A 10,680-nucleotide genomic window follows, 5' to 3' on the forward strand; every position below is an offset into this window, starting at 1 on the left:
GCAGGCTTATGGTGAAGAAATGATACTGTCTGGAGACTCCGTAACCTCCTTCCCCACAAGAAATTATTGCAGTTACTTGGAAATGGCTTATTAATAGTTTGATCTTTCATTGTTATTACTTATAAGCTCCATAAGGGCAAGGAGACGTGGTTAGTCTGTCCCTTGAAGGACCTAGATCACACAGGCCCTCCCTGTAGAGGGCCTCGTAAATCAACTCCCAGGACATCCTAGGTAGTTAAGGGCTAGTCACTTCCCCAACAACAGTTCTGCTTTGTCTTTTGCATCAGCTGTTCTTCATAGGGGCTTTAAATGAATGTGCCTGTAATGAGTCTAATTTTCCTAGCAGCAGATTTTCCCCCAAGATAAGGCAGAATATTAATTATTCCATCAGAAATCTGTCTTTTTGGAGGAAAAAGGATCCACATGTGCAAAAATGTTTGTAGAAGCTCTTTTTTTTTTTTTGTAAAGAATTGGAAAAGGAGTAGATGCCCATAAATTGGGGAATGGCTGACTAAGTTGTGGTATAAGAAGGCAATGGAAAATTGTTGTTCTACAAGAAATAATGAACAAGCTGATTTTAGAAAGGCCTGGAAAGTTTTACATGAACTGATGCTTAGTGAAACAAGCAGAACTAGGAATACATTGTACACAATAACAGCAAAATTGTGCAATGATCAACTATGTATGATTGGTTAATTTGGTTCTTTTCAGTAGTTCAGTGATCCAAGGCAATCCTGATATACTTTGGATAGAATATGCTATCTGCATCCAGAAAACGAATTATGGAGATTGAATATAAATCAATTTAAATTATGTTCACTTCTTTTTTGTTTTTTTTTTTTTCCTTCTTGTTCTGATTTTTCTCTCCCAACATGATTCATAAGGCAACGTGCACCCACAAAAATTAATTGTTTTTTAAAAAGGAATCTTCCCTTTCCATAAATTTATTTGCAACTTAACATTTACCCCCTTGAGGAGATGTCAGTTTCACATCCTATCCACTTCTCGAAGGACTTGAAACAGCTTTTAGCTGATAACACTGTGTTTTGGTGAGATATTTGAGCATAGAACAGAATCTGCCTGAATGGGAGCTTTAAGGCACAAGAGCTGAGCAGATTTCAACAGTACATTGGGCTCTTGAATTTTCTAGTAGCTAAAGCAAAAATATAAATTTAAAATTAATCATTTATTTGTTTTTTTCAGACTAGACTCTGAAGGAATTGAATTGATAACAAGATTTCTTCAGGTAAGTTGTACATTTTGTTTTGCTGAGGCAATTGGGGTTAAGTGACTTGTCCAAGGTCACACAGCCAGGAAGTGTTAAGTATCTGAAACTAGATTTGAACTCGGGTCCTCCTGACTTCAGTGTACATTATGTTTTAATTGTTAAAATGTTAAATGAGCAGACATGCAATACAAGTTTTCTCAGAGTGGAATGCAATTAAAAAGGGGTATCCTAACTGCCTGTCCAAATTTGGAGACCTATGAATTCATCAATAAATTCCTCTGGTCTGAGCCACAGAGGGACCTAGAAAGGGAAGGCCTCTTTCATGTTCAGACCTCATGGGCTCAGAGGTAGCCTAGGTTAGTAAGAAAAAATGTCTGCAGACTTCAGATCAATAAGCTTGATTTCATGCCTGCCAGAATGTTATCACATTTCATTAAAGGGATGCTTTCTGAAAACTTAGAAAAAGAGTCAGCATGGCTGCTTCAGTGATAGATTCTAGCTAATGAACCTCCTTTCCTTTTTTAATAAGATTACATGCCAAACAGATGAGAGGAATTCTGGAGACATGGATGATTACCTAAAATTTGACAAAACCTTGCAGAATAGAGCAAAGTGAGGTAGCAGTTACAGCAAGGAAGACTCAGAATTAGTTAAATGACTGGTCCTTGGGAGCCAGTATTACCTCTGAAAGTCTTTAGAAAAGTACCCCAAGCTTCTATCCCTCAATGCCCTGAGCTCTTGGAATTTTGATCAGTCACTTGTATAGATCCGAAGGCAGCATGTTGAAGACACTTATCTTGACTCTGTTAAGTTTTCTCTACTTTATACTTAGTATCCACTTCTTCTTTGACTGATGCTTATCTACCATAGATTCTCAAGGCCCATCTCCAATCCAGGTACACTCCTACAGGTGTTCTGTTTTTCAAAAGTCTCCTTCCTAAAATGTGTCACCCAGAAGTAAACACAATACTTCAGGAACGATCCAGGGCTAAACACAGTGGAAAGCCAATGACTACCTTTGACTATATTAATTAATTCGCTTAAGGTGAATCCTTAGGCCTCAAAAGCAAATTAGGCATTTGACAGAAAGGTGTTTACTATGGGCAAGAAATTATATAATATGTTCATCACAACAATTGGGCAGCATGTACTAATGGGAACTCTGCGAAACATTGGGATACAAAGATAGGTAAAGGTATTTGCCTTCGAGGACCTTAAAGACTACAGGAGGAGAGACAACATACAAAGAATTATCTATAGACAAGATATTTTCTTAGGGATAGGGATATATAAACATGTGTATATGTTAAATTGGGGGTAATCTCAGAAGAGACTTAAGATTAAGGAGCATTCAGACAGGTTTGGGACCATAGTTGACACTTGAAAAAAGCCAGGGAAATTAGGAGCCCGAGAGGAGGAAGGAGAGCATTCTGGCCATGGGGGACAGTCCATGAGGAGGCTTGGCTTAGGGAGGTGGTGGGTGGTGTGTGTCTGCCTGCAGGCCATCACACCTGAGAAGGGAGGAGTTAGGTGACAAAGAACAAGGCCACAGGAGGCTGGGGAGCAAGGGCGGGGAGCAGGGATGAGAGCCTAGCCCTAGGACTGGCAGCGCCAGAAAGGAGAAGGAGCCACAAGGGTGGGCATCGAGAACCTTTGGCAAGGAGTGGCCAGGGCGGGCCTTAGTGTTGGAGGTGTGGTGTCTTCGGCAGTGATGGGGGAGCTAGGGAAAGAGGAGGGGGCCAAGAAGAGATGTGATTTTAATAGGCAGTTGGAGATGGGAGAGTGGAGGCCAGGGGGAGAACATTTGAGAATCATCTGCTTAGGAAGGATCAAACAAATCCTGGCAGCTGAGTAAACCACAAAATCAGGGAGCATACAGGGAAAGGAGAGGGCCTGTGACAGCTTCACAGGGACCCCTAGGTAGCAGGTCCGACCTGGAGCAGAAGGAGGAGGGCGAAACGGAAGCGGGGAGAAAAACACAGAATATCATCCGGAAGCAGAGAGAAAAGAGCATGGTGATGATGGCAGGAGTCAGACTGGTGAGGAAAGGAAGTGGAGGCAGCTCTTGTAGGTGGGCTTCTTGAGGAGGTCAGGGCTAATGCAGAGGGGTGATTGGCTTTGGCTGCTTCACATAGAAGAAGAGAGGGCAGGAGAAAGCTGGTGAATGGAGAAGAGTGCTCTTTATATACAAGGCCCCAGTTTGCTCACTGAGAGACTTTCATTGATTTGTAGAACAATCTACTTTTATCTAACCACTCACTCCCTATCCACTCCAGCTTATTTAATGCAACATTATTGTAGATATGCCGTAGAGTTTATTATCAGAGGGTTTTGGCTTTGATTTTGCTGATTTGTCAGTAAGATTCAATAGCTAATAATTAGTCCACCTTTTGAAGTTTAGATACATGTATGTATTTTTTATGTTGAAAAATTAATATGCCATATTATTACCTGTGCAAATTTGCCTACAGGGATATATAGATTTTTCTTTGATCATTGCTTTCACTTGGGAACTGAGACAGAATCTCTTAGCTTCTCTGCTTGAAGCTTGCAGTGAATATAGTCATGAAGCAGGTTAGATAATGGAGGCATCAAGGATATGATGAATTAGATTGCAAAATAACTTTAGAAAATGTATTAATCTTTTGTGTTAAAAAAGGAAACGTAACTCAAGGTTAGCTAATCCCAATCTTGATTCTTGTCCTTTCAAAACCTATAGAGAGACGTAAATTATGTTAGAAAAGATTGATATTCTTGGAAAACAACCTTTCTTTTCTCTCAGTTTGAAATAATAATCTAGATTTATAAATGGGCCTGATGACCAAGAGTAGACAAAGAGAGGTACTAAATACAGTATTTCTCTGTATTTTCTTTTTTCTGATGATAGGATGATTCCAGGAAAAGTGAATGAAATGATTCCTTTGGTTTTTTTTTCCACAGTATGAGTCAAAGACAAGGGTTTCAGCAGAGGAAGCCATGAAGCACGCATACTTTCGAAGTCTGGGAACAAGAATACACGCTTTACCTGAAAGTAAGAGGAATTCCAGAGGGTATTTTCATTAATTTTGCCTTTCAGCCCTTAAAGCCTCACCTTTTCCATAATTGGATCAGAATTCCAAAAAGGAGTAGTTTAGTTTTATTTCCATTTGCTCTTGTGCACCCTGTTAGTATGTTAAACTTGAATGGTCACAATTAATTTTGTAAAGAAACCAAAATGTACCTTTTTTTAATAAAAGACATGTGTGATGTGATCGCCAGTCTACATTTAGCTGTAAATAATGTGATTTTGTTATGAAACAAAGATCACCTTTCCAAGACTTTTAGAAATGTTTTTCTCTTAATGTGTAAGATATTGATTCTTCATTCACTTTTTATCCTTTTTATTTATGTCATCAACAGTCAGCAGTTATTTCTACTGATGTGAAATTCCTTCCAATTAACCTTTGTGGGTAGCAAAGACGTAATACTTTGTGCTTAGAGAAACAATTGTTATAAAGCAGAAGTAGGAAGAATAGTTATTTGGGAGAAAATATTTTGATTTTCTTCATCTTGTAATTGGTCAATGTGCTGACTGAACAATGGGGTCCAAACATTTTTAAACAATTTTTTCCAATAGTTGCAACACGTTTATTTAAAATTCTAAAGGCTGATACTTCACTCTTATATCTGAATGTTTTCTTCTTATTCTAGGTGTCTCAATATTCAGTTTGAAAGAAATTCAATTGCAAAAGGACCCGGGTTTTCGAAATTCTTCCTATCCAGAGACAGGTGTGTTTGTAATAAACCATTTCACGTGTCGATCTTGAATTTTTGAATGGAAACAAGCTTTTTGTTTATAAATTGGTTAGTAATTTTATTAATGTGAAACTCAGTGTCCTGTGCCACAATGGTATACTGTTAGAACTGCACGTAACTCGCTTTTCTATATGACGTGGGCAGCTCAGTGTATCTTCAGAGAGAAATCAGACTCAGTCAAGTGAGGGGGCCTGAAAGCTACTGAAGCCACAGAGACCTTTGACCAGTGAGCTGGCTTGATCCCTGAACGCGCCGTGCCCGGTAGCCGAAGCCGAAGATGCACCTTGTGCTTACCTAGTCTTCAGGTTCATCACTTGGAAGCATAGAAGCTATAGACTGACCCCGTCCCCACGTGGGCGCGTTAACAAAAGCCAGCGCCGGTCGCCCTGACCGCCGAGTCTGAGCTTTGCTGGTGGGAACGTGGCGTGGCCTTGAGTCACCAGATCTGTGGGGTAAACTCTGAACTCTGAACTGCCTCACCCAATGACTTTATATTTTAGGACACGGCAAGAACAGAAGACAGAGCATGCTCTTTTAAGTTCGATAGCAGGATTTCAAGCCCGGCCCGGCCTCTCTTACCAAGCAAGGACTCAGCTCTGGACTTGGATCTTCGCTTGTCTACGCTGTCCTATTCCCAGTGGAGTCTTTTTATTTCCGATCTGCAGATTATGTTTTTATATTTGTTGTCACAGTGTGACAATTTCTTGTACAGTTGGTTTTAAGGTCTCCTCTGCCATTAGAGCCAGTCGGTTACAGCTGTTGGTGTAACTGGAGCTGCAATTTTTGTGCAGGACTGAGAAACACAGTGCATTATTTATTGCGGAATCATTGCTGCTAAGTAACTACTGTCTGTCTATTTAACACAACAGTTGAATGCCTGAAGAAGTTGCAATGGCTTTATGATATGTGAATGCATCTGTTTCTCCTCACAAACTGTTTGACTGCTGCAGTTTTTGTTTGTTTGTTATTTTTATTAAACTGCAATGTTTCCTGGAATGTAAACTTAGCTTTGCTTAATCGTAAATAGGTGAACCATTTAATGCTCTAAGTTCATGAGACAATTTCTTATTTAACATTGGCGAGGTGGTAGTTCTGAGTTTTATAAGCACATTATGTTTAGAAAAGCACGTGACGCACAAGGTGATTTCGAGCAAGTGAATGCCTGCCTGCCCACCTGCCTGGGGAGGAAGGCTGAGGCAGGCAAGAAGGCAGGAAAGATTTCCTTTAGAAGCCCAGAACTTGAGCCACGTGGATTATTTATTTGCCACCGCTAGTTTAGCAACGTTTGCATGCTCCTGAACATTGGTATACAATGAATTAACCTTAATTTATGTTGTGTTTTAATCCAGCAAGGACTAATTCACACAAATCCATTCAGATGAACCTCTCATCCTGTTATTCTTCTGAAATATTATTCTTGTATTTGATGAGAAGCAGGGTGATTTTCTTTATTGGAAGAACATATTTCATTTCCTACTTTCCTCCCTTCCTACTCTCTCCTTCCCCTCTCCACTTCTCCCCTGCCCCCCATGATATTTACTTGGAATCAGCTGGAAGCTGTGATAAGATACGTGACATGAGCCATGATTAACTACGTACTCTTCCCAAAATGAGAACTTGGAGGCTTTTTTTAAAATGTCGCCAACCTCTGTTTACCAGAGATGACAGACATTACGGCTGTGCCTGTGCATCTCATTGGGTGTCAGAAGGGCACCTTGGTGGATGATGGGAACAGTGTTTTTAAGCATTTGTGTTCACCATTAACAATTAGTTGTGTAGTGCATCTTACAGATTGTAAATCTTTATTGGGATATTTTGAAATGGTCATGTAAATCTCTGGCTGGTATATCATGAAAATAGTCATAGACAACTTAAATTTTTTCCTGATTATTCACTGTAAAAACATTCAGGGGTCCTACCATTTCTGTTCAGGAAATCTTGTAGTTTATTGTTATTTAACAGTATTAAGTGAATTTTTGTATATTTCCTTTTAACTTTATTTGTGAATAATGATTGTGGCATGTTTGGGGGGGGTGTTTTATTAATAGTTCATGATACTGGTAAATTTAATTATTTGGGGGTTTTGTTTTGTTTTTGTTTTTGTTTTTTAATTTTCTGGAAGAAACAGATTCATGTATACTGGTGAATATTGGACCACTACTGCTTTCCAGCATTTGTAAACTGGTTTTACGTAAAATCCTGTAGACCTAACAAACTGCTGTTATTTCTTAACTGACAAACACGTATTAATATTGTACTTTTGAAAGTATAAATATTATGTGGAATTCCTTGGTTTTGTTTTGAAGTTTATAATAACAAAATCTCCATGTTGTTAAAATATGGCTTTGTTGAATTGTGATTCTTCCACAGAAAAAGAACCATTGGGAGAATAGAGTTCTCCTTCGTTACCCTTTATATCTCACATCTCTTGGGATACTTGAGTACTGAAGCAGTGGTGGTAAGGGCCTGACACCTTTGGGGAAGGTCCTTTATGATGCCTTGGTTGTGTGGGGGCTAATTCTTACGTGGATCAGTGGGATAGGAGTTTTATGCATTAGGGGGCACATGTGTTAGAGCTTTCAACTGCTTCATCCCCAAAGCCTCATTCTGTCAAGAGAGGTGAAACATTTCCAATGATTGTCATCCAAACTCTGCTGGGAATGCCTGGAGGGGCTACTTTGTGTCAGTTGGGTCTTTCCGGAAGCAAGCCAGCTGCTACATGATACTTAGCCAAAACTTGAGCCTGAAAATGAGTGAAGCACCCTGAACCTCAGGAATAGGGTTACTCTTGAAACATCCTTTTTCATCCAAAACCAGCAGTTCTCAGAGGTAAGAAAGAAAACACATCTTTTTTACCGTTTTCATTTTTAGAAATAATACAAATGGCTAAGGAAATTAAATAAGCAAAAACCAAAAAGGGAACAGGGATGAGTTGGTATCTAGTTGCTTAGCACCCTGAGCAATATTAGTAACCATGGGCAAATTCTGATTTATTAGTACAGATATCATACATTCACAAAGAAATGAAAACTTTACTTCTTTGGCACTTTCATCCCTCCTCTTTGCATTGCTGATCATGCTTCTACCCCACCCCCTCACCCCCTACTTAGTTCTTGGCAATTGAGCTTTTCTACCCCACATAGAATATTTCAAGCTAGGCATGCCCTTGTGGTGTGGGCAGACCAGAAACACATGTACTAATCCAAAAAAAGATGGTGAGTCATAGAAGGAGAAGACACTTTGCTCCCCAGAGACTCAAATGTGTGACACTCACACTTTTTTTTTTAAAGGATGACTATTTTCTTTCAAACGAAGTGGTCTCCTTATTGATTTCTTCAATGTTTCTGCCCATCATAGACATATTGCACATAGTTGATTGAAAGTTAATGCTCTGACAGGTACTTGGAAGAGAAGACAACGTGTACTTAAAATGAGATGGCTTCTTGAAGTCAGATTCATTTTCCAATCTAGAACCTCCCCCCCCCACCCCTGTGGAAAAGCAAAGCTGGAGTCAGTGCCAGCTCAAAAGATTGAGCAAACAATCTTTTACCACCTGATGCAACTTCCACCTTTCCCCCATTACCTCAGATGGTTTTATTCCAGATCAGGGCAATCTGAATCTTAATTCCTATTTGGTCATGTTTCTTTCTTTCTTTCTTTTTTTTTTTTTAACTACCCTTATATTGATAGTTTTTATTATAAACTGCTAGCACAAGTTTTTCCTTTTTTTAAAAAAAAAAATTGTTTATTGAACAAAAAAATGTAACAGTAAAAATGATACATACATAAATGCAAGTGAATGAGGATTTTCAGTTCTGTCCATTTGGTGAGATGTATATATAAGGAATCTAACATACAGCTTGTGGTCATGCAGCTTTTTCACCATAGGTAAGACTGGGCAGATGTGGAGCAGAAGAGCTAATTAATATACTTTTTAAAAAAAAAATGCTATTGCAAATCTCATTTTCTGACTAAAGGGAAAATAATATCTGTGTACAAAATAGAATAGGGCAGGGCTAATAGCTTATGTCCCAGTGTTTCTAGCTATCATTCATTTTGTTTAATGGCAGAGTTCTTACCATCATAATAGGGATGGTATTTTCCCATCAGTAAACAATCCTTTGTAGGTTTAATAGATGTCAGACAATCATTATATGGGGTGAGGGAAATGGGACCCACCCAACTTAGCTTCACATGTCCCTGCATGGTATTTGCCAGCCGTTGACAGGGGAAGAAAGGTGAAACTGGAAATGTTCTTGGATCAAATCCAATTCTTTGATCGTTACTATAAGAATTTGGTTGTTGGAATGATTTCTCATCATAGTCATGTGATTTTAGAGGCTATTCAGGTGATAATTGGAGCCTGGTTTTTTCATTTTTTTCCAGCCATGCAACATGATGGCGCAGTGGAAGAAATAATCATTTGGGAATCAGTAACATCTGTGGGGCTTTGGATAAGTCCCCTAATCTCCTTGGGCCTTTGTCACTCCATTTTTTTAAAGTAAGAAGTAGATGGAATGCCAAGAGTCTGCCCATATCCAGTTTCTTTCTGGTCAGGTACTTTTGAAAAAATGAGATGGCTGTAGTAATAATAATAATGATACTAGCTTTAGGTGATGGGATAGTAAGAAGACTGATGCCATTTGCTCCCAACGCTATTCTGACTACTTTGAGTCATATTTGATATATTTGTATTTTTGTATAGTTAATTTCCCTCCTCAGTTTCACAGATGGTAGGCATAGAATCAAGTTTACCTTGGTCTTTTCATTCCATATGATCTAAAAATTGGAGTCCCTTAACATTTGTAAAGTAATATCTGAATATTTGACTTCAAAAATATTTAAGTATGAGTTGTAAGAACTTTATAGGTTAATATTTATGTTTTTTCCAGAGTATTTAATGGATGGTACAGACCAATTAGCTGTAGGGTTTTCATTCAAGATAAGTTTTCATGACCGGTAAAGTAATTATGGATTATAATTAATCCAGTCACTGTTCCCAGGGTCTTTACTCCTATCCTGTATTAGGATTCCTATAATCTCCTCAAAGAACAGAAAATATGGTTAGAAGGAAGGTTGCCTTTCATTTACACTTTGTCCCCCAAGACCCATTTTCATAATCACTGCTCTAAATTGCAAATTATATTGACTATATGGTTTGTTCCAAATTATTAGAAACAGTTAAATTCAGCTCCACAACAGTAGTGCTTCCAGAAAATGATTAATTTGAACTCAGATTTCCTTCACCTTGACCATAAATTTAAGATGCAGCAAGTAGAGCATTCTGCCCAAATTTTCAAAACTGAGAACCCTCTTTAAAGTGAGCCCCTTTCAAAACACTAGGTTATAAATATTCTACCTATGATCCTAAGGGTTTTGGGAAACCCTGAACACATATTGACAGAGTAAATCTATTCAGATGAGTCACTCTTTACGGAAAATGGAAGTCCTTGGTTGTCCTCATTTGCTAAGAGAACATGTAACAATTGGGAAAAATCTAAGACGGTTTCCAAGGGCATGGAGAGATCTCTTCTGTATCTTTTGGATTTTCAATCCCTGGAATCTGAAAGGTCCTGTCTGCAGCGAGAAGGCTTGTCTTTTGAAATTATGCTTTTAATACGCCCTCAGAACAGTTCAGTCTATGAATATTCATTGTC

General features: G+C 38.7%; 1 protein-coding gene across 3 annotated transcripts in view; it reads left to right on the forward strand.

The window, feature by feature from the left end:
- The window catches only part of CDK17 (cyclin dependent kinase 17), a 144,813-nt gene extending 137,448 nt beyond the window's left edge, over positions 1–7,365 (forward strand). For 2 of the 3 annotated variants that reach the window (XM_031939815.1, XM_031939816.1), the window contains 4 exons: positions 1,204–1,246; positions 4,169–4,259; positions 4,919–4,996; positions 5,524–7,365. In XM_031939815.1, coding sequence (XP_031795675.1) covers positions 1,204–1,246; positions 4,169–4,259; positions 4,919–4,996; positions 5,524–5,561 — 250 coding nt within the window. In that variant the 3' untranslated portion in view covers positions 5,562–7,365. Of the gene's footprint in view, positions 1–1,203; positions 1,247–4,168; positions 4,260–4,918 lie in introns of all 3 variants that reach the window. The other variant, XM_031939814.1, reaches the window with a different exon arrangement.
- Positions 7,366–10,680: the final 3,315 nt, after the last annotated feature.

This window comes from Sarcophilus harrisii, chromosome 5 (genome assembly GCF_902635505.1).
Source record: "Sarcophilus harrisii chromosome 5, mSarHar1.11, whole genome shotgun sequence".
Lineage (NCBI taxonomy): Eukaryota > Metazoa > Chordata > Mammalia > Dasyuromorphia > Dasyuridae > Sarcophilus > Sarcophilus harrisii.